Source organism: Echiichthys vipera, assembly GCF_963691815.1.
Source record: "Echiichthys vipera genome assembly, chromosome: 19".
NCBI lineage: Eukaryota > Metazoa > Chordata > Actinopteri > Perciformes > Trachinidae > Echiichthys > Echiichthys vipera.
In genome coordinates this window covers 5,403,628-5,427,192 of record NC_139844.1, presented here as the reverse complement: position 1 = coordinate 5,427,192, position 23,565 = coordinate 5,403,628, and the positions used below count along the sequence as shown (strand labels likewise).

General features: G+C 42.1%; 2 protein-coding genes across 2 annotated transcripts; both read left to right on the top strand.

Annotated features, from left to right (window-relative positions):
• Positions 1-6,732: 6,732 nt before the first annotated feature.
• LOC310961634 (uncharacterized protein) lies at positions 6,733-10,357 on the top strand. The gene is made up of 4 exons (XM_083933780.1): positions 6,733-6,837; positions 8,401-8,503; positions 9,271-9,393; positions 9,508-10,357. The coding sequence occupies exons 1-4, from the start codon at positions 6,741-6,743 to the stop codon at positions 9,629-9,631; spliced, it is 447 nt and encodes a 148-aa protein (XP_083789906.1). The 5' UTR covers positions 6,733-6,740; the 3' UTR covers positions 9,632-10,357.
• Position 10,358: 1 nt separating this feature from the next.
• On the top strand, positions 10,359-23,155 carry LOC310961627 (NLR family CARD domain-containing protein 3-like). The gene is made up of 9 exons (XM_083933772.1): positions 10,359-10,605; positions 10,721-10,840; positions 10,965-11,061; positions 11,202-11,430; positions 13,352-15,164; positions 16,471-16,644; positions 16,916-17,089; positions 20,942-20,988; positions 21,325-23,155. The coding sequence occupies exons 3-9, from the start codon at positions 11,044-11,046 to the stop codon at positions 21,858-21,860; spliced, it is 2,991 nt and encodes a 996-aa protein (XP_083789898.1). The 5' UTR covers positions 10,359-10,605; positions 10,721-10,840; positions 10,965-11,043; the 3' UTR covers positions 21,861-23,155.
• Positions 23,156-23,565: the final 410 nt, after the last annotated feature.

The window sequence follows — 23,565 nt, the reverse complement described above, 5'->3', positions numbered from 1 at the left end:
GAGGGCCAGAAAGAGAAACTTTTACCAAAGTTACAGAAATTTAAACTATCACAACATGTAAAAAATCTGGGTGTGATTTTTGACTCTGAGCTCAGTTTTATTCCACACATCAAAAATATATCAAAAATAGGTTTTTACCATCTTAAGAACATAGCCAGAGTCTGCCCATTTCTCTCTCAGGCCAGCACAGAGGTGCTGATGCATGCTTTTATCTCTTGTCGTATATACCACTGTAATGCCCTGCTCTCTGGCCTTCACAAAAAGAGCATTTCGAATCTACAATTATTATAAAACTCAGCTGCACAAGTGCTGACAAGGACCAGAGGGCGGGAGCGCATAACACCAGTTTTACTAATCTAACAGTTCAGTAAAATGATGATTTACTAATATAACAGTTCAGTAAAATAATGATTTACTAATATAACAGTTCAGTAAAATGATGATTTACTAATATAACAGTTAAAATGATGATTTACCAATATGACAGTTCAGTAAAATGATGATTTACTAATATGACAGCTCAGTAAAATGATGATTAACTAATATAACAGTTCAGTAAAATGATGATTTACTATTATAACAGTTCAGTTTACTATATAAAATGCTCACTGTGTCGTAAATCTACAATTCTTTCACATTAAACATTCTGGATCATATCTGGAGATAATAATGTGTTATAATGTAAAATATTTTCTTATTATAATCAAGTTTCTCTACTTGCAATGTGCAATACACACCATTAAGCTACATTCACACCAAATGCAGCAGACGCAAATTGAGCAGCAACTCTACATTGAAAATCAATGTAAATGGCGGGATGACACACAATTCAGGCGCCAGCCTGAATGTCCATCCAATCAGCGTTGAGAATGTGATAATTGCATCAATGTTCTCCATGATACATCCAGGTGCTCACCGAAGCCACTATTGTTGCAGTCCTTGGGGGAAATCAGAAGAAGAAGAATTACTTTATTTATCCCGCAACGGGGAAATTGAATTGACTTTTTTCACTCTTATTATTAATCATGTTACACACACAGGCCCGAAATACACACAGAGACAGGACCTATACATGCAATTAAGGAGAGATGTTAGAGCGAGGGTGCTGCAAGTGACTGGCGCCCCTAGCATTTGGGGGTCTGGTGCCTTGCTCAACAGCACCCAGGAGATGAACTGGCACCTCTCCAGCCACTAGTCCACACTCCATAAATGGTCCACACAGGGACTTGAACCAGCGACCCTACGGTTCCCAGCCAAGTCACCTATGGACTGAGCTACTGCCGCCCCAAGACTGTTCCTATGTATATAAATCCAGAAGAAGAAGAAGAAGAAGAAAGCTATCAGTGCAGAGTGAAGCGTATCCCGGTCTGATCTACAGGAGGCCAGGCAGCACCTGTACGGCTTCAGAGGTTAAATCCCTGACGGCCTGATCTCACTTCAACACAACAGCTCTTTAAGGGCCACACACTTCATCTGAGAGCTCATTTCTGTTCTTTTAGAAGCATTCAGACCCCTGTGAACACTAGCATAACTTCCATTTAGCATAACAGTAGAGTAGGCTGAGCCTGGGGTTAGCTTCAGTTAGCTAGCCGCCTCAGCTGCTACCTGCAATTGAAGCGATGATTAAAAAGTAAGCAAGCCACGCGATACAAGCATGTCAAGCAATAGCATTTGCGTCAATCGCATTTGGTGGGAACGCAGCTTTACACCATAATTGTAATCAAAGTATACTTTCTTGATTAATTCTGTTTCTAAATTAGCCAACATGTCTTTCCTTGCTGAGTAGGACTGTCCTGACAGACACTGTCAAAACATAAGGTCATCACAAACACTGTCTAAACACAAGGTCCCCACAAACACTGTCTAAACAAAAGGTCCTCACAAACACTGTCTTAACACAATGTCCCCACAAACACTGTCTAAACACAAGGGGCCTCATTTATCAAACTTGCGTGGAAACGGGCGCAGATCTGAGCGCAGAATTGGTCGTAGGAAAGGACCCACGTGTGATTTATGAAACATTCGTATCGGACCAATCTCAGCGTACGAATGAGCGGGCCTTGATAAATGCGGCGGCTGAATTCTATCGTCATTAACATGTTACGCCCTTGAATATTCCTGGTTCGGAGGCCTCGCCCACTGAGGTCAAACATGGAGAGAAGGAAGACTGGGAAGAAAAGAAACTTTTCCGACACACAGATCGGCATCCTGACATCCGAGATGGAGCAAAATAAAGATGTGCTTATTGGCAGTCTTAAGAGTGGAATAAAAGGGGCCCATAAAAACGCTGTATTAGAATAACGGAGGAAGTCAAACCGAGGCAGCGCTCCACTGAGACCCGTGTGCGCCTGTGCGCACTGTTGGACAGGTGTGCCGTATTCAGCACCCCTGCCGTGAAATGCACCCCCTTGCATTATAGCTGATATTCTGGATCAGAAGGCTGTTGTTTCCACCTATAGGAGTAGTTTATTTACTACTCTACCGCACAACACCGGCGCTACCGGCGGGTTATTAGGTATTCCGTAAGAGGATACCTTTGTCATCTAGAAGAACCATACCAAGATGTTAATCATCTGATACCTTGTTTGATTTAATGCAATTTATCGAGCTTAGCCATTTACCGAGGAGATGACTTTGGCTCTGCAGTGCGTCTTGCTGCAGCCGCGCGCCAACACATTCATTCAATCATGAATGGGGGGCTGGAGCCGAGCTGTTTTGATATTTAAAAGAATCGTATGTGTGTGTGTCCCCGGTCACCTGGCCACCACGCTTAAAAGCGACAGCTTGGCATCACAGATCACCTGTACATTTATCGAGTGGTAGTTTTGGCGATTGATGAATGCGTAGACATCCTCCCTGGACACCATCACCATCACCCCCCCTCCCCACCCCTGACACCTTCCCTGGACACCTTCACCCCCTGGACCCCCCCCCCGGACACTCACCGGACACGGGAACTGGCTATGTACCTCCACTCCTGTCCTCAAAGCTGTGAACTACTGGTTGATTCACAATTCCACTTATTCTGTTCACTCTGTTTATAATGTTACTGGACTGTTGCACTACGCCACTTATTTACTCTGTTTATAATGTTACTCCGGTCCCCAAATGCTAGGGGCGCCAGTCACTTGCAGCACCCTCGCTCTAACATCTCTCCTTAATTGCATGTATAGGTCCTGTCTCTGTGTGTATTTCGGGCCTGTGTGTGTAACATGATTAATAATAAGAGTGAAAAAAGTCAATTCAATTTCCCCGTTGCGGGATAAATAAAGTAATTCTTCTTCTTCTGATTTCCCCCAAGGACTGCAACAATAGTGGCTTCGGTGAGCATCTGGATGTATCATGGAGAACATTGATGCAATTATCACATTCTCAACGCTGATTGGATGGACATTCAGGCTGGCGCCTGAATTGTGTGTCATCGCGCCATTTACATTGATTTTCAATGTAGAGTTGCTGCTCAATTTGCGTCTGCTGCATTTGGTGTGAATGTAGCTTAATGGTGTGTATTGCACATTGCAAGTAGAGAAACTTGATTATAATAAGAAAATATTTTACATTATAACACATTATTATCTCCAGATATGATCCAGAATGTTTAATGTGAAAGAATTGTAGATTTACGACACAGTGAGCATTTTATATAGTAAACTGAACTGTTATAATAGTAAATCATCATTTTACTGAACTGTTATATTAGTTAATCATCATTTTACTGAGCTGTCATATTAGTAAATCATCATTTTACTGAACTGTCATATTGGTAAATCATCATTTTAACTGTTATATTAGTAAATCATCATTTTACTGAACTGTTATATTAGTAAATCATTATTTTACTGAACTGTTATATTAGTAAATCATCATTTTACTGAACTGTTAGATTAGTAAAACTGGTGTTATGCGCTCCCGCCCTCTGGTCCTTGTCAGCACTTGTGCAGCTGAGTTTTATAATAATTGTAGATTCGAAATGCTCTTTTTGTGAAGGCCAGAGAGCAGGGCATCACAGATCACCTGTACATTTATCGAGTGGTAGTTTTGGCGATTGATGAATGCGTAGACATCCTCCCTGGACACCATCACCATCACCCCCCCTCCCCACCCCTGACACCTTCCCTGGACACCTTCACCCCCTGGACCCCCCCCCCCCGGACACTCACCGGACACGGGAACTGGCTATGTACCTCCACTCCTGTCCTCAAAGCTGTGAACTACTGGTTGATTCACAATTCCACTTATTCTGTTCACTCTGTTTATAATGTTACTGGACTGTTGCACTACACCACTTATTTACTCTGTTTATAATGTTACTCCGGTCTGTTGCGCTACGCCACTTATTTACTCTGTTTATAATGTTACTCCGGTCTGTTGCACTACGCCACTTATTTACTCTGTTTATAATGTTACTCCGGTCTGTTGCACTACTCCACTTACTTATTTATTCTGTTATTATGTTCACACCGAACTTATTCTGTTACTCTGTTCTTACTGGTCCACTTGATTCTGTTAGTTATGTTAATTTATGGTATTAATGCACTGCTCCACTTTATTGTGTCTATCAGGTCTTATATTGTATCCATCACAGTACTATGGTCACTCTATTTTTCAGTATTCATCTGTTACACAGAGCTAGCATATACTTAGACTGCTGTTTTCCTGCCATGCACCACTATCACTTTATTATTCACTTTATTATTTAGCTTATAGTTATATATTATATTTATACTCTATTACTGCACTATAGTTCTGTTACGTCTGCTCATTATTACACACATGTATCATGTCTGACCTCATCTGAATCCGATCACTGTCCACTTATATCTTCTCTGCACTACAGTTCTGTTTATACCTGTTTCAACAGTCTACTGCATGTTTACACTGTTTACATCATATACACCCGCTCACATGTCTGCTTACATCTGATACACACATGTCTTTCTACATCTCACGCCGACGATGTTCTCTGTATCTAACCTGTACTAACACACTAACATCCTGACACTAACTCTTCTTTTACACTTTATTCTTGTGTTAGGTTAAAATGTTTTTGTATAATTGCACTGTCGTTATTTGCTGCTCTGTGTGCCCTGAATTGCCCCCCGGGGACAAATAAAGTTTTTTGAATTGAATTGAATTGAATGGATGGTGCCTTCAGACGCACATGAGTACAATCAATTGCTCTAACCACACTTTTTATTATTTATTTTTCATTATTTTCAGACAGGTTTTGCTGTGCTGCACCGCAAATCCACAGGCTGAAATGTGCGTACACGACCTCAGACCAGACGTGAGATTTGATCGTAGCTCACGCTCACGTCCAAATTGATAAATGCCGACGTTCGCCAGGAAATGGTCGTACGCACGTTTTTCTGCCGTACGTTCGTTTGATAAATGAGGCTCCATGTCCCCACAAACACTGTCAAATTTGACATGTAAATGCTCATGTGGAAATATGAAATTTCCCTTGCAGACTCTTAGAAGTGTGTAAGTTAATTCTCCTTCCACTTCAGTGCAGATCGCCCACTAATTCAAGCCATTTACTCTGGTCAAATGACACTGAAAGGTTTGTTTCCTAGTGGTGCCATCGGACAATGCTTCAGCTTTTGCCATCTGGAAGAACAAATATTATTGTTGCAACGTCATGGTGAATTGTCATATTAATGTTGCTTTTACTTCTTTTTTTTTGTTGAAAAGGCAAACATATTTTGGTCTAAATTTTGTATTTAAATATTAATTAGAATAAATAAAAATAATAATTCACAAAAAATATTTTCTCCCAGTCATTTTTGATGGATGGGACCGTACATGTGGGCGAACCCAGTGTCATATTGGGAGGGCCTAGGTGAAGTAGAACCATAACGCCACGGCTGTTCCGTAGACACTCTCACTCTATTCTTGGACTTCCGTCTTCCTGGAACGATGTGCAGAAGGACCTAACACATCTCGTAACCTGGGGGACTTTCTAAATTCTAAAAACACAGAGAAATAAGATCAATAGGATCTTGTCAATGCACTGTGTCATCTTGTAATCCCATTCTCTCTTTTTTCATCGTAATTATGTAATTGTATTTTATTTGTGTTTTGTGTGTCATCATGCTGCTTTTGTGCTGCCGTCTTGGCCAGGTCAGTCTTGAAAAGAGGTTTTAATCTCAAGGATTTTTTTTACCTGGTTAAATAAAGGAGATTGATTGATTGATTGATTAATTGATTGATTAATTGATTGATTAATTGAAAACACAAGGCCCCCACAAACACTGTCAAAACACAAGGTCCTGGCTAAACCGGGGGTTGAGTGGTTGTAGGGGGGCTGGGGGTCCTCGGGGCAGCAGTCGCAGGTTCCACCCTGACCTGCGGCCCTTTGCTGCATTACCTGTCTGTCCTTTCTAGTAGAAGGCTTGAAAACTGCCATAAAAAAAGAACACAAGGTCCTCACAAACACTGTCAAAACACAAGGTCCCCATAAATACTGTTTACAGACACACTGTCTTCATTATTTCTGTCCTCACACATGTCCAACATAAAGCAGTGAACCAATGAGATCATCACTCTTTATTTCATTAGATGGTTAGTTTGCACCCTCTAGTGGACAGAGAGCACTACATCCTCACATGTGGTTTCTCTGACTGGGTTTCTGACTCAGGTTGGACTGGTTTTGACGTCACAGATGTTTTTTACACTTTGGACTCTAGTTCTAAAGGGTGTAACAGTGTCCTCACATCAGATGCACACAGACACCAGGAATGACATGTAGAAACAAGCAGCTTCTTCTCTCCCAGTGTTTCCTCGACACAGGAACGTGGAAAGTGTCTGTAAGTGGACCTGATGTGAGTTCAGCAGGTGAGAATCTGACCAGAGGAATCTGTAAATGTTGGATCATCAGGATCACTTTGATCACATTGTGCTGTTTCACTGTTTTACTGGACACTACAGGTGTTTCTTGGTGCTGATTGGCTCATATGAAATATGTGTTTGATGTTTCTGAGCAAAATAACAGTGATCTGAAAATGTTTGCAGTATAATCTAATGAGAATTTCTCTGGGAGTTAAATAACCGTGACTTTAAACATTTACATGTGATGTTTGTGATTCCCAAGTAGAATCAAAAGCAGTTTGATTGTAATCTGAGTTCATGTCAGTTAAAAATGTGTCTGAACTGGTCTGTCAGCTTGGGTCATCTTGGCTGAGGTGCTTCTGTTTTTTTTAACTTTTAATAATCTGAAGTTTAATCTGTGGTAGGCAGTGTTTTTTTTAATAATCTGTCATCATATAGGGCTGGTAAGTGCCTTCTCAACTCTGAGTGCTACTGCTGCGTCTTCTGCCAACATTCACATCAAGATGCCAGTGTGTTTGTGCCTGTCCACATTCCAGCAAGAACAGGTGTTCGCTCTTTCCATCCCCTTCTTACTAGGAAGCAGCACTAAGAAGTGGAGGGAAAGTGGGATGAAATGACACACAGGAACATGAAATGTAGTCATTCTCATTAAGCTTTTTCCAGAGCCTTTCACTGAACAACAACCTACAATAAACTGTCAAACTCTGAACTTGATCATTTAATTCCACAAACATCATATGTGTAATCCAGGACAGATAATGACTGGGAACAGAAAATAATTGTTCCATTTCAATAGACACCAATGAAAGATTTTCTGGGAATGGGGTCCCATGGGGTCTACAGAAAGCTGTAATACGGGGGGTGGTATTTACAAGCCCGAGAAAACTAGCCTTGGCTCTGTCTTCAGGCTTTACAAGACAATCAGAGGTCATTTTACACAGAGAGAGCCTTCCTATCGGCTTGTGACAGAGAGGGAGCGCTGCAGAAAGATGTTTCCCTCTGCTTCAATATCTGTCTTTTTTGTGCTTTTTACCTGCTGTAGCTTTGAGTGCATTGATGAAGTTTTACATGCTCAAATACACTGAGACTGAGCTGGTTTTAGCTGGTTTCAAAACACCCTCTCTGCACAGTCCAGGTCTCAACTGAGGTTAGATATTAGCAAACGCAGAGAGCTGCTCAGCTAGGAGATGTTTTATTAGTAACACATTATAGTTTCACATCATAACTAATTTTAGGATTATTACAAATAAGGTTTAGGGTGCAATAATGCATTGATCAAAGGTTTGGGATTATAAATTTGTGGATACTGAAAAAAAGCAGTACACAAATACCTTGATAATGACAAATACATTTTTGGGTTTATCTAATACTTGAGGATGCAACATAATTCTGAAAGTATAACAACATTAAAGGTGTAGAAAAGATGCATTTTGCCAATCAAACAAACATTTGTGGTCAAAAAAAGGTTTCTGTCAATCCTGAACATCTGTGTCATGTTGACAATAATAAGAACTGATGTGTCCGGTGATGTAAAGCTTGTTGTAATAAATATATTGTGTTTGTCTGAAGGAATGGACTCTGCTATGAATCAATGTGAGGACAGAGAGGACGGACCACCTCCCTCTAAAACCACTCTGTGTGAGGAACAGGGCAGCCAGACCAAAGCTCATAGGTGAGTTGATGATCTCTAACTGTCCAAGGGTCCATTCCATAAAACGAGTTCACAGAATATTCATGGCTTATTTCAGTTAGTCTGATCATTTTGAGTATTTTTTGATTCTATGAAGCAAATTTAACATAGTTAAAGCTCAGTTTCTATGGCAACGTATACTGGCAAACTAACCTGGTCCAGGTCAGGCTATCTGTCAAACAAACAGTCAGTCTGTCAGGCTAACTGTCAGACTAAAAGTCTGACTAACTGTCAGGCTAACTGTCGGACTAACTTTGAAAGTAACTGTTAGACCATGGGTGTCAAAGTCAAGGCCCGCGGGCCAGATTCGGCCCGCAAATGAATTATCTTGGCCCCCGGGATGATATTTGATTAGTATTAGAATAGGCCCGCACGCCAAAGCCGCCTGCTGGTGTTTTTCACGCAAAAAAACTACATTACCCACAATACAATGGTAGCCCGCAAACTCACTGTAGCGCCGCAAGTGGGCCGCCGCGTCTTCAATATTCTTAAGCATTCAGGGCAGATGTCTTAAGCATTCAGGGCAGATGTCACCGTCAACGCAGGCTAACTGTCAGACTAAAAGTCTGACAAACTGTCAGGCTAACTGTCGGACTAACTTTGAGACTAACTGTCGGACTAACTTTCAGACTAACTGTTGGACTAACTGTTGGGCTGTCAGGCTAACTGTTGGACTAACTGTGAGATTAACTGTTGGACTAACTGTCGGAATAACTGTCGGACTAACTGTCGGAATAATGTTGAATCAGGCTAATCCAGAGAAGCAGCTCAGACCAGACCGCACCTGGACCTAGCTGTCTGTCCGTCAAGAGTGACCAGCCTATCCATCGATTAATTGACATCAAAGATGGACACCAGTCTGATTATCAAAAGTAAGTATTTATCTCAGTTAAATGTTGTTATCAGTAACACATTCAAAAGTCACCATAAATTTCAGAAGAATTTCAGTTTGTCTGTGAATGAATCAGTGTTTGTGATTCTATAAGGATCCAACATGAGAGACAGGACTCTCCTGAACCTGGACCCAGCTGTGTGTCTATGAAGAGTGACGAGTCTATGTATATCCCTCTTCACTTCCAACGAGGGCATCGCTTTTCTGATGAAGGGTAGTAATTAAAAATAGATTTGTTGTGTAACAGCCCAATATCTCTGAAATTATGTATTACACATCGGTAACTAAAAATATAAATTCCTTAGTTTGTTATGGTAACTCTCAGGCCAACTGCCAGACTAACTCCCAGGCAAACTGTCAGACTAGTTTTCGGACAAACTGTTAGACTAACTCTCAGACTAACTGTCAGACTAACTCTAAGGCTAACAGTCAGACTAACTCTCCAGCCAACTGTCACACTAAGACTTAGGCTAACTGTCAGGCTAACTGCTGGACTACCTGTCAGGCTAACTGTTAGGCTATCTGTCGGATTAATTCTCAGACTAACTGTTAGTCTAACCGTCAGACTAACTGTCTGACTAACTGTCAGGCTAACTGTCGGGCTAACTGTCGGACTAACTGTCAGACTAATTTTTGGACAAACTGTAAGACTAATTCTCAGGCTAACTGTCAGACTAACTCTAATGCTAACTTTCAGACTAAGACTCAGGCTAACTGCTGGACTAACTGTCAGGCTAACTGCTGGACTAACTGTCAGGCTAACTGTCAGGCTAACTGTCAGACTAACTGTCGGACTAACTGTCAGGCTAACTATCAAGCTAACTGCTGGACTAACTGTCAGGCTAACTGTCGAGCTAACTGTTGAGCTAACTGTCAGACTAATTGTCGGACTAACTGTCAGGTTAACTTTCAGAATAACTGTCGGGCTAACTGTTGGACTAACTGTCAGGTTAACTGTCAGACTAACTGTCGGACTAACTGTCAGACTAACTGTCGGACTAACTGTCGGACTAACTGTCGGACTAACTGTCGGAATAACTGTCAGACTAACTGTCGGACTAACTGTCAGGCTAATCCAGAGAAGCAGCTCAGACCAGACCGCACCTGGACCTAGCTGTCTGTCCGTCAAGAGTGACCAGTCTATCCATCGATTAATTGACATCAAAGATGGACACCAGTCTGATTATCAAAAGTAAGTATTTATCTCAGTTAAATGTTGTTATCAGTAACACATTCAGAAGTCAGCATAAGTTTCAGAAGAATTTCAGTATGTCTGTGGATTAATCAGTGTTTTCTGATTCTATCAGGATCCAACATGAGAGAGAGGACTCTCCTGGACCTGGACCCAGCTGTGTGTCCATGAAGAGTGACGAGTCTATGTATATCCCTCTTCACTTTCAATGAGGGCATCATTCTGCTGATGAAGGGTAGTAATCTAAAATGGATTTCTTGTGTAACAGCCAAATATCTCTGAAAATCTGTATTACATATTGGTAAACAAAAATGTTAAATAGCAGTTTGTTATGTTTCTATCTGAATTCTTTACGACAGAACAACATGTTTGTTCCCAAGAGTTCATCAGCAGAACTTTAAGGTTCCCAGAGGTCATTGTGCTCCGCTTCAAACAAACATGGACTCCATATTTTTGGTGTGTACATCTACAAGCACAGATGCTACTGCTAACTACATCGGCCACAAACTAAATACTGATCTGCCATTCTGATCCAGTCTCCATGCTGCACTTTCTGTCTCATGGATAATCTAAGTTCACATTTTATTCTGTTCCAGCTGCTTGAAGAAAACATTCTCAGTTTTGTGAAGAATGAGCTGAAGAAGATCCAGAGAGTTCTGAGTCCAGATTACCCAGAATATTTAGAAATTCAGAGAGAGGATGAGGAAGTGTTGGGCGGTGAGGATGAAGAGCAAAGGAGGAGGAGCAGAGAGGCATTTCTGAAGATCACACTGCACTTCCTGAGGAGAATGAAGCAGGAGGAGCTGGCTGACTGTCTGCAGAGCAGTAAGAAAATTTATGATTTCAGGCTCATTCACTAAATGAAGGGCTGCCAGCCCTCCCATTAATTATTAGGTAGTGTATTTAGGTTGGATCAGGTTAGGCTGCAGTGGTGGGGGTCACAAGTGGTATGGATAAAAAACAGAAGTGAAAAGTTAAACAGATTGAACTTTTGAAGAAATGCAACCTTACGTCATGCTGCAGTGGACAGTCATCTAACCGGCGATCAGTCTGTTTTGAGGTGGTGAGAGACTAATGTTACAGTAAATGGCCTTTATCGCCACCATGGACAGGGGCCAAAAACAACTTCAGTGAGAAAGGTCCTTTATGAGTCCTAGTGTTTGTGCAACAGCTGACTGTTTAATTCAATTAGATTTCAGTTCAATTTTATTTATAGTGCCAAATCATAACAAAAGTTATCTCAGAACACTTTACAGAGTAGGTAAAGACCACACCCTATGACTTATTTATGATTTACATAGACCCAACAATTCCCCCATAGAGTGCGGTGGCAACGAAAACCTTCCCTATAACAGGCAGGAACGTCAGACGGACCCAGCTCTGTGGAGGACAGACATCTGTCTGCACTGGTTGGGTAGGAAGAAAAGGAGAGAGAAAGAGAGAAAAGATGGACAGGTGTACAGAGAAAGACAAAGACAGACACAAAGACAGAGAAATAGACACACTTCAAGAGATGCAAGCAACCAAAGAGTAACAGTAACTATAATAATATCTATAGTAATATGAATATGACTTATATGTTATGGCAGTTAATACAGCAGAATAGTAGAAACAAGCACAGCTAAGGTGATAGAATATGAAAATGATAATAATTATGGTGGCAAACATGATCAATGATGAGTAGCGGCAATAGCAGCTGAGGTACAGCGAGGTACCAACATACCAGTGATGGTGTTTTTATGGCTACAAATGTTATAGTTTATAGTATATATGATTAATAGTTATAATAGTAACAGGAAGCATCATAAAGGACCATGGCAGTAGGCACCACCACGATCAGCAGAGACCTGCGAGACGACAAAGCACAAACAACTCCGGGGAAGAAGTTGAATTAGTAACATGCATTTATGAGACATGGATGATACAGACAGAGAGGAGAGAAGCTCAGAGTATCAGGAAAAGTATTATCCCCGGCAGACTAGGCCTATAGCATCATCATTAAGCAGAACAAAATCAGCTTAAAAATAACAACATAGCTAAGGGCTCGTAAGCCCTAGGTGTAAGCTTTATGAAAGAGGAAAGTTTTAAGATTACTCTTAAATAAAGAGACGGTGTCTGCCTCCCGAATAACACTTGGGAGTTGGTTACAGAGGAGAGGAGCTTGGTAGCTGAAGGCTCTGCCCCCTATTCTACTTTTGGAGACTCTAGGAATGACAAATAGCCCTGCATTCTCAGAGCGCAGCGATCTAGTTAGGTAATACAGTACTAAGAGCTCTTTAAGATACGACGGAACCTGACCAATAAGCAACAATCTTCAGCACGAAGAACAGTTCCTTCTTCATTTCTTGTTAAGCTGCTTTGAAATAAAGCTGCTTTCAAGTGCGTCTACTTGTACTACATTTGGGGTGTTAATGTTTACCTGAGGATGTCACACAAATGGATCATTTAAGTTGCACTCCGACACCACTGGACACCACTGCAGCAAATCATAGCCACGTCGAATTTGGTCTGAAAGCAGCCTAACATGATAGAAAGAGGAAATGGAGGTTTACATTCACAAACTCTTCTGTTAATGTAATACACAAATTTGTATCACAGCTGCAAATTCTTCTGGGCTGAAAACAGTCAGAAGCTATTATGATTATGAAGACATTTAATGATTTCTGGATTAGGTCTTAAAAGTTAACATTTATCAGATATCTTGTAGAATCTAATTATTAATTACATTTCTTGTTTGTTCATTAAGGGACTAAAGCCACAGTGTGCCAACGTAAACTTAAATCTAACCTGAAGAAGAAATTCCAGTGTGTGTTTGAGGGAATTTCTAAAGCAGGAAAACCAACCCTCCTGAATCAGGTCTACACAGAGCTCATCATCACAGAGGGAGGAACTGCAGAGGTCAATGATAAACATGAGGTCAGACAGATTGAAACAGCATCCAGAAAACAAGACAGACCAGAAACAACAATCAGATGTGAGGACATCTTTAAAGCCTCACCTGGAAGAGATGAACCAATCAGAACAGTGATGACAAAGGGAGTGGCTGGCATTGGGAAAACAGTGTTAACACAAAAGTTCACTTTGGACTGGGCTGAAGACAAAGCCAACCCAGACATACACTTCACATTTCCATTCACTTTCAGAGAGCTGAATGTGCTGAAAGAGAAAAAGTTCAGCTTGGTGGAACTTGTCCATCATTTCTTTACTGAAACCAAAGAAGCAGGAATCTGCAGGTTTGAAGAGTTCCAGGTTGTGTTCATCTTTGACAGTCTGGATGAGTGTGGACTTCCTCTGGATTTCCACAACACTGAGGTCCTGACTGATGTTACAGAGTCCACCTCAGTGGATGTGCTGCTGACAAACCTCATCAGGGGGAAACTGCTTCCCTCTGCTCGAATCTGGATAACCACAAGACCTGCAGCAGCCAATCAGATCCCTTCTGAGTGTGTTGACATGGTGACAGAGGTCAGAGGGTTCACTGACCCACAGAAGGAGGAGTACTTCAGGAAGAGATTCAAAGTTCAGGAGCAGGCCGGCAGAATTATGTCCCACATTACAAAATCACGTTGTCTCCGCATCATGTGCCACATCCCAGTCTTCTGCTGGATCACTGCTACAGTTCTGAAGAAAATGTTGAAAATCAGAGAGGGGGGAGAGCTGCCCAAGACCCTGACTGAGATGTACATACACTTCCTGGTGGTTCACTCAAAGCTGGAGAACATCAAGTATCATGGTGGAGCTGAGACGGATCCAACCTGGAGTCCAGACAGCAGGAAAATGATTGAGTCTCTGGGAAAACTGGCTTTTGAGCAGCTGCAGAAAGGAAACCTGATTTTCTATGAATCAGACCTGACAGAGTGTGGCATTGATATCATAGCAGCCTCAGTGTACTCAGGAGTGTTCACGCAGATTTTCAAAGAGGAGAAAGGACTGTACCAGGACAAGGTGTTCTGTTTCATCCATCTGAGTGTTCAGGAGTTTCTGGCTGCTCTTCATGTCCATCTGACATTCACCAACTATGGAGTCAACCTAATGTCAGAAGAAAAATTAACCTCTAAGTTGTCTAAAGTCTTCAGAGACAAACCAAAACTAAAACATTTGTACCAGAGTGCTGTGGACAAGGCCTTACAGAGTCCAAATGGACACCTGGACTTGTTCCTTCGATTTTTCCTGGGTCTTACCCTAGCGTCTAGTCAGTCTCTCCTGCGAGGTCTGCTGACACATACAGAAAGCAGTTCTGACACAAGGCAAACCACAGACAAAATAGTTGATTACATCAAGAAGAAGATCAGCGACAATCTGTCTGCAGAGAAAAACATCAATCTGTTTCACTGTCTAAATGAACTGAATGACCATTCTCTAGTGGGACAGATCCAACAGTTCCTGAGTTCAGGAAGTCTTTCCACAGTTGAACTGTCTCCTGTTGAGTGGTCAGCTTTGGTCTTCATCTTACTGTCATCAGAAAAAGATCTGGACGTGTTTGACCTGAAGAAATACTCTGCTTCAGAGGAGGCTCTTCTGAGGCTGCTTCCAGTGATCAAAGCCTCCAACAAAGCCCTGTAATTGAATACTGTACACACCTGTATACATTAAGATATGTTTTATATTTTATGGAGCAACAATATCCAGCAGTAAAGGTACTTATTGCGGGCAGCATCATTCTTGGTTAGCAGCAAGTTTCTGATAGCAGCATTATTTGCAGAGCTTCCTGCCTGCCATCCGTCGCTCCAATTCACCTGCGCAGCTCATGCTGCATTCAAGTTCCATGGGAAGTCCAAAGTTTCAGACCTCTAATTAGGCAAAGTGCACTGGCACTTTGCCTAGTTGGGGGTCTGAAACTTCAGACTTTCCATGGCACTGGAATGCAGCATTTCTCTCTCACCATATGTGTCAGGGTAAGAGGGAGTGTCAGAAGTCAGGCAGGGGGAAGAGGGTGGGACTTTGGAGGGAATCGCTGTGAGACATGCAAGAAGGTAAGAATTGCTTTAACGTTACTCATGAACAACACCCCAAGAAACTTTAAACTCTGCCCCAAACCTAAAGGGAGCAATCCAGCTTTCCCCCATAGTACTATGACTTTAACATGGAGTTGCCGTCCCTTAAGCCCACTTCAGACCAAAGATTCGCAACAAGTTGAGTTGAAACTTGCAACTACTTGCAACGTGCAGGTCTGCAACGTTCTGAAACCTGCCAGTTCACACCAGTGAAACAAGGTGAGACAATGTATCATCTCCATAGCAACGCCTCTCTGTACTTGTGTTTTAACCTCCGACTTTTCAGGCTTGTTTTCGTAGCTGGATATAATTTGTAGCATTATAAAAAATATATATGAGGACAGCAATCGTGAGATTACTTGCTATAGCTGCATTTCTAGTTGTGATGAAACAGCTAAAATACTGTTTTATTTCCCTGATTCACTGCTTTGTCCTCGATTACGGCACTCGCTCTCCTTATTGACTGTACTGCTCACTCGACCCTGTCTCTTTACGTTTCTTTCTGTCCTTCCCTTTTCCCTCTCTCTCTCTCTCACATGCTCGGTGAGCCTCCAATTGATTGATTGATTGGCTGCTGCCACAGGTGACGTGTTTTACGTTCTAGAACCAGCTGCTGGTGATTTGACGAGCTGAATAGCTGGCGAGAACATCAGCTGGCTAGATTCGCAACGAGACGAGTCAGTTTACACCACTGTAACTTTCACCTGCAACGTTCTAAAACAATTTTGTTTGGTCTGAACTCGGGTTTATCCTAATCCCTTCACATTTGGCAACAACCAGCTTGATGAAGTCCAAAAAACTGATGCAGCCCTGAAGCTACCATTTCAGAATCTCCACGAATCAGCTGATTTTTTTTCTCTCTTTTCTTCAGCCTGGGTGACTGTAACCTGTCAGAGATAAGCTGTGAAGCTCTGTCCTCAGTACTCAGATCCCAGTCCTCTAATCTGAGAGAACTGGACCTGAGTAACAATGACCTGCAGGATTCAGGAGTGAAGCTGTTTTCTACTGGACTGGAGAGTCCACACTGTGAACTGCAAATTCTCAGGTCAGGATACAACTATTTGAGATCAAAATGAAGGCAGAATATAAAGATGGGTGTGATCCCATCGCAAGATTGTCTGAAGTACACTACACTTTTACCTTCATCTTTTTGCTAAGACCTTTAACAACAGAGGTTTCACATTGTCCACATTGTAAAGCATGTTTTATTCAAAGATTCAAGCCCGGCTCTATTCCCAAAAACAAATTAAGTCTAAAAAGTACAAACATATTACAAGTATAGAATTTATTAGGTATTTCTCTCTTTCTCTCTGTAGGCTGTCAGGCTGTCTGATCACAGAGGAAGGCTGTAAATATCTGGCCTCAGCCCTTATTTCCAACCCCTCCCATCTGAGAGAGTTGGACCTGAGCTACAATCATCCAGGAGACTCAGGAGTGAAGCTTCTGTCTGCCAGACTGAAGGATCCACACTGGAGACTGGACAAGCTCAGGTATGAAGAGAAAACAAGAGCTAACAAGCAGTTTCTTGGTCAAATTCAGCATTGCCAGATGGGAAATGGGCTTCAAAAAGAGTCGTAATTTGAGGAAAATCCCTGTTTGCACATTATAATCATGAAAACAAATAGACATAAATGTGTGATTTTACAAAACACATTTAAATGACAAGCACACAAATCTACCCACATCTAAGCAAGCTGATGTTGCTATGCATGGAAGAGGGTATGTGAATCAAAGCTGGTTTTAAGCATGGGCACTGCAATGCCCCCCACATTCTGTGCCTGCCCAGACTTGCGCTGTGCATGACAGGACACACAGGACACTTTTACATGTTTACAGTAGACAACAATTTACTGAAGCCTAACGTTTGGTGAGAAGACCAAGAGGTTAGAGAAAATTTGTCCTGGGTTGACCTGGAAGAAGACTCCAGTAGGCTCAGCAGTGTGACCAGATGTTGTCTTTCTTCTTCAGCCAGGGCCACTTACTTCTCCACTCTGCCACCCCTGATGTTTCCTTGTTGGCCATGTAGGGTTTCTCTGCTGATTCCCTTATCAGCCTTACAGTTGGCATTGCCATGATGCATCGACCCCCAACTTCTACATGGTAAATCTTTGTTATCCAGCCCCACTGTTCTGTCTCTGCTGCAAACTCTGTGTATCACAGTTTCTTCCTTTCGAAAGTTTCCTGCACAGCATCCTTCCAAGGAACGGGACTTTGGCAAGACCAACTTCTGCTGGTCCAATGAAAATGCAATGTAATTTGCTGCCCAGCCCTGGGCCACTTCGATGTTGGGAGTCCAGTTTTCCAGGCAGCATGGCTCTGTCAATGTTCACCAGGCCTTTGAAGGTTTCTTGCATAAGCTTGTTTGCCTGGTCATTGTCCTTCACAGTTCTGTCAGTTTGCCTTTGATTATAGAGATGCTTCTTGATTTGGATGGCTTGAATTTTATTCAGGCCACAGTGATGTTCTCTTGAAGCTTCCCTAAGAGGAACCTGGTGCAAGGTGCTGTTGTTGTCATGGTTGATGTTGAGGTTGATGTTACGCTATCCATGTAGGCCCTGATGAGTGGTACACAGACTCCAGACTTCAGCAGCTCACCACCCATTACCCTCTTGGAGGCCCTTATGATGGCTTTCAGTGCCATGGTGAAAACCAGTGGGGAGATGGTAAACTGCCATTATGCCAATCTCTAAGCAGTGCCATATTGTGGTAAAGTCTGGCATGAAAACAGCATGGGAACTAGGCTCTTCTTGATAATAAGCCTTGACAAGGTTTATGATAGTCTCAGGTATCCAGAAGAGGTCAAAGGATGCCAAGAAGAAACTATGAGGAACCGTTTTGAATGTGTTAGCAAGGTCATGTAAAATTACATATAGATCCCTCTTCTCTTGCAGTTTGGATTTGGTGCCAAATCATACTGATGTGTTTGAGGCATCAAGAGAATCCTGGGATGCCTCTTTTTTTGGACTTTTGCATCTACAAGGTTTTTTCGGTCCAGATAGCTAGTAATCCTCTAAGAGGAAGCGAGATAAGCAAAGCTAGTTTAATAAATAATTGGACTTACCACATTCAAACAAAAACTTGACTAGCACACAGCATACCACAGTGAGAAAGTTTAAGCTTCAGCTTCAGAGCCGTGCTTGCAAGTAACGTTCATCATAGCCTAGACCAAGCATGATTGCCTGGAAGAAGGTCATGTGAGAAGAGATGTGAAAACACAGACGTAGGATCTATATTTTGCTTTCCAGACCATGCCGGAAAATTAATTAAAATAAGACAGCGCAGACAAAAACTATTAATCACAGGCATCACAAAATGATCAAATTATCATACACTGGCACATATGGCAAGCCTGGAAATCAAGACCCACATGTATCCAGGTGTAGAGTCTGGGAACGATCAATCGACCTTCCCGACTCAAGGGCCGGCACCAATGCATGCAGTTCAAAATACCACTGCACGCAATTAAATATCACTATGACCCATCAGAGCAATGAACAAAGGGAAGTATCTACATTTAGCGACCAGCAGGGCTAACTTGTAAATTAAACTTTTGCCGTATCCAGTCGTCAAAATAGCAAATAAATCTTTCTTGCAAACGAAAGATTTGAGTGCCGTCTTCTGTTAATTTTTTAAAGAAAAAGATAAGTTCAAGTAGTTTAGAGTCGAGGCCAAAGCCGTTTCAAACAACCGCTGTTCATCCGCATCATTACATTTTACTCTACAGTCCACCACTTTACCAACTGAGCTATCGAAGGGGCTACTACAATGGCACATCACCGTCATCATAGGTTACGCCCGCCCATAAGAGATAGTCAATTTGATTGGTGAGTTGGGATTTTCTGTAATAGTTAATGAGCTACAATGGAGAGTACCCAGAGCTAACGGCAGGGTAAATTTAAATTTGCTGGCTGAGAGTCTGGATTTCCATAACAGATGGTATTTTTGAATATATAAACAGGGCTCTCAAGTGTCACGCATTGAGCAGAGCAGTCACTCCTTTCAGTCTTTTATCACGCAGAAAAAAATGTATAATATGCTGTAGCAAAGTAGAGCTGCTCTGACTATGGAACCAGTAGGAATCAAGCTCATCTTCCCTGGAGTTCAGTTGAGCTGCCACTTACCAGCCAATCCAAAAAAGACAGGGGCTAGACAATAGCCAATCAGAAAATAGCACTATTGTATCTGGGTAAGATGTAACGCAACAACCAATGAAAAAAAGCATAGTTTTATTCGCCTTAAATGATTATTACTCTTTTACAACCATCTTGGAGCTCTGAGTATCATTTTGAGCACAGAGTACGTCATCTCCTGTTTTGATGTTACATTACAACAAATAAACAACTTGTTTGACACAAACAATGATAACTTGAGTGATGTTTTTCATGCACAAACAACTTACAGAGAAATCTACCACAGTTGCTAACAGTCGTGCATTCTTCATCAACATGACTTCTTTGGGTCAAAAGCTCTTCTAGGAATTATGAAGTCGTCCTTTTCCAAATGTTTGCTGCAGACACAGTTATCCCTCTGCCTAAGCGTCTCCATGTCCAGAATAACAATAAGCCACTGGTTTATCAGAGCACAGTCATCGTACCGCAATGGCAGCCTATGAAAAGTTTCTGGGTTGTAAGCTTTCATTTTTGTTTTGCAGCGGGCAAAGATATAAACATGAACCATTCTGTCTGTCACTTCAGGTTGCAGGCCTGTGCCTGCACTCACAGTGCGTCTTCCGGCCATACACGCCCCTTGACCCCTGACCCCTGCTCCCTGACCTCTCGCGTAACGTTTTGGTGCTGCAGGGAAAGCTGAAACCTTTTACCATCTATTATTGACTTATATTTCAACAAACTGCCACAAACCACAAAGTTTACTTGTTTTGCTGGAATAAATAATCAATGGGTCCCTTTCTTTTGGATTGCATTTGGTAATCGACTTGAATGAATGGACTTTACTATGAGAGGAGCTGCTACCGGTTGACTAGGTAAGTCTTTCAAAACACTCTTAAGAAACTCCGATGTCACTAACTACATTCACACCTATGGGCAATTCAAAGTCCTCAATTAACATTGTGTCTTTGGACTGTGGGAGGAAGCCAGAGAAAACCCACGCAGACACAGGGAGAACATGGAAACTCCATGCATAGCGGCCACCAATTGCTCAATGCTGAGTTAACACCAACCCCCACCCCCAACTCTTGCCTGTCTTCAAAACTTGAGAGCCCTGTATAAAGTACAATAATTATCATACATCTGGCCACACTGAAATACAAGCGTCTGAACTCATTATTAAATTCTACAGCATACAAATGAAAGATGATGATCTGACTGTGTCTTTAAATCCAGGGTTGACCATAGTGGGGAGCGGTGGCTTAAACCTGGTCCAAGGAAATGTGAGTGTTCATTTAGTTTATTTCATACATACAATGGCATTCTCTTTAGGTTTATGACTGAAACATTTGTTTGATTAAAATTCTATTTTGCGTTCAATCCCTGTACCTCTGGCTTGGCCTTGAGCTCCAACAAACACAACTGTTGAAAAAAAAAGAGTATTTTGTGACCCTGACTTTAGTTATACTTACCTATACTGTCACAGACTTAGTGAATATGGCCCCTCGACGAACCAATTAATCAAATAATATATATGACTAAGAAAATAACTCATAATAACACATGATAATACAAAGTGATGAAACTGCTGCTGTACTGTTTCTTGTTCTTTCCCCCAGATGCCTGTGAACTCACACTGGACTCAAACACAGTGAACAGAAACATCCACCTGTCCGACAACAACAGAAAGGTGACAGCGGTAAGAGACGAGCAGCCGTATCCTGATAATCCAGAGAGATTTGACTACTGTCAGCTGCTGTGTTCAAATGCTCTGACTGGTCGCTGTTACTGGGAGGTGCAGGTGAAAGGAAAAGTTCACGTAGCAGTGGCTTACAGAGGAATCGGCAGGAAAGGATATGGCGCTGACTGCTGGTTTGGAGGGAATGATCAGTCCTGGAGTCTGCACTGCTACGGCGATCATTACTCTGTGTGTCACAATATCAGAGAAACAGTGATTGCTCTCCCGTCGTCCTGCACTGACAGAGTAGCAGTGTATGTGGACTGCCCTGCTGGCACTCTGTCCTTCTTCAGAGTCTCCTCCTCTGACAGACTGATCCACCTCCACACCTTCAACACCACATTCACTGAACCTCTTTATCCTGGGTTTAGGTTCTGGTTTGGGCGGGACTCCTCTATCTCTCTGTGTGAGCTGTAGGAGGGAGAATCTCACAGTGCAGACTGAAGATGGCAGCTAACGAGGCGTCCAGACAGAAAGTGGTAGGCTACTGTTCAGGTGCATCGTTAGACCTGGGCATTCAGGGCTATAGCTCCAGTTCTCTTGGGAATAGACCCGGACCTCTGTCGTCTGCCGGCTCACTACGGCATCCGCAGACACACTCAGCTGAAAGTGGACAGTTAACAGGGTCGCTCTTTAAACCCAAACACCCAGTCGGGGGGGGGGGACGTCCTTCAGAGCAGTGGTGTCTTCTACTTTGCACAGTTTCAGGAGACCTGCAGTGGATTCAACCCAGTCCACTTGATGTCGGTTCGGTGCATGACAGTGTTTCTGAGGCTATAGGCTGTTTTAATGTCTCATTCTGGCTGCTGGTGTCTGTGCTGACCTTTTTTTATCCTTAACAAAAACATTAACCTCCTCTGTAGGCCTGCACCGACGGGAGTCAGACATGACCATTGGTCTCTCCTTTCCTTCTCAAACTACGTTACAATTGAATCCTCAAAGCAATTTCAGTCAAAAGCAACTGGACTTGTTTATTTGTCTAGGAAGACGATGGGAAGTTGGTTTTGACTTTGTTAGTGCTCTATTGAGTCTTAACGCCAGTTGTAAGTCGTTCACGACTGTCGTTAAGACTCAATAGAGCACCAACAAAGTCGAAACCTACTTCCCACCAATGACTGCCTCTCTTATGACGGTCGTTGGCACTTGGAGAACAAAGGGTTCCAGTGACATCATCGGCCTTGTGAGAGGTTAAATACCTGGATCTCCACACCAGTTAGTTGGACCAGTCCCAGCCTGGTCCTGGTCCTGGTCCTGGTCCTGGTCCTGGACCAGTCCTGGCCTGGTCAGATGCGTACATGAACTGATGAAGCCTCTTGGATGAGAGGTGAAACATCTTCCTAGACAAATAACCATGTCCAGTTGCTTTTGACTGAAATTGCTTTGAGGATAACGATGACCTGGACAAATGAGAATATTCACAGGCTTATTGTCATAATTGAATGTTCATCAGCCTAAGCTCAAACATTTCTCAGGGGAGGAACCTTCGAACCCCGTCTGAAAAGGACTATGACTTTTGGGCTACAGCCCCGGACGTTTTCACTAGCTAGCAACGCACCTGCTACTGTTAATAAAAAAGAAAATGCAAGCAGCTACGTTGGTGTGCAGGCTGTCCTCCGTCACTGTTCGTACATATACAAACTGTATAGGGTAATGCACTGTAATTTGTATTGTACTGTAGCATCTTGCAGAATGTCGAAGGAATGCTCTACGATTTCAACTGCCAGATGAGCAGCAATATAATAAAGCACTGTGTCAGAAAAGGAATAGGATTTTTTCTTTCGGAACCATGAGCTCATTTATTTGTTTATGTTTTTCACTTGGTATTTAAAATATCCAATATAAATGTTACATTAAACACAATATCGACAATGTATTTCTAAATGTAGAAATAATTCAAATATTCAAATGTACGAAAACAGAAAAAGGAATGAAGAAAAAAAAAACTTTTACTTTGGGGGTCCACTAAACAAAGGGAGTAAATTTGAAATGTTTAAATAATGTAAAAGTTTTTGCCAGTTTATTATTTTGGGATTTTTTTCAATAGTGGTCAAATGTGTTTTTTAAACCAGAACCTTTAAAAATCTAGGAGGGTAGTTTCCTAAACCATACCATTTTATGGATC

Excerpts from the sequence above, each read along its gene's own strand:
- LOC310961627 (XM_083933772.1), top strand. Across the intron at positions 15,165-16,470 it reads AAAGCCTCCAACAAAGCCCT|CCTGGGTGACTGTAACCTGT; the intron begins GTAATTGAATAC and ends TCTTTTCTTCAG. Across the intron at positions 20,989-21,324 it reads TAAACCTGGTCCAAGGAAAT|ATGCCTGTGAACTCACACTG; the intron begins GTGAGTGTTCAT and ends TCTTTCCCCCAG.
- LOC310961634 (XM_083933780.1), top strand. The coding sequence starts at position 6,741 with ATGACATGTAGAAACAAGCAGCTTCTTCTCTCCCAGTGTTTCCTCGAC. Across the intron at positions 8,504-9,270 it reads AGCCAGACCAAAGCTCATAG|GCTAATCCAGAGAAGCAGCT; the intron begins GTGAGTTGATGA and ends ATGTTGAATCAG. Across the intron at positions 9,394-9,507 it reads CACCAGTCTGATTATCAAAA|GATCCAACATGAGAGACAGG; the intron begins GTAAGTATTTAT and ends TGATTCTATAAG.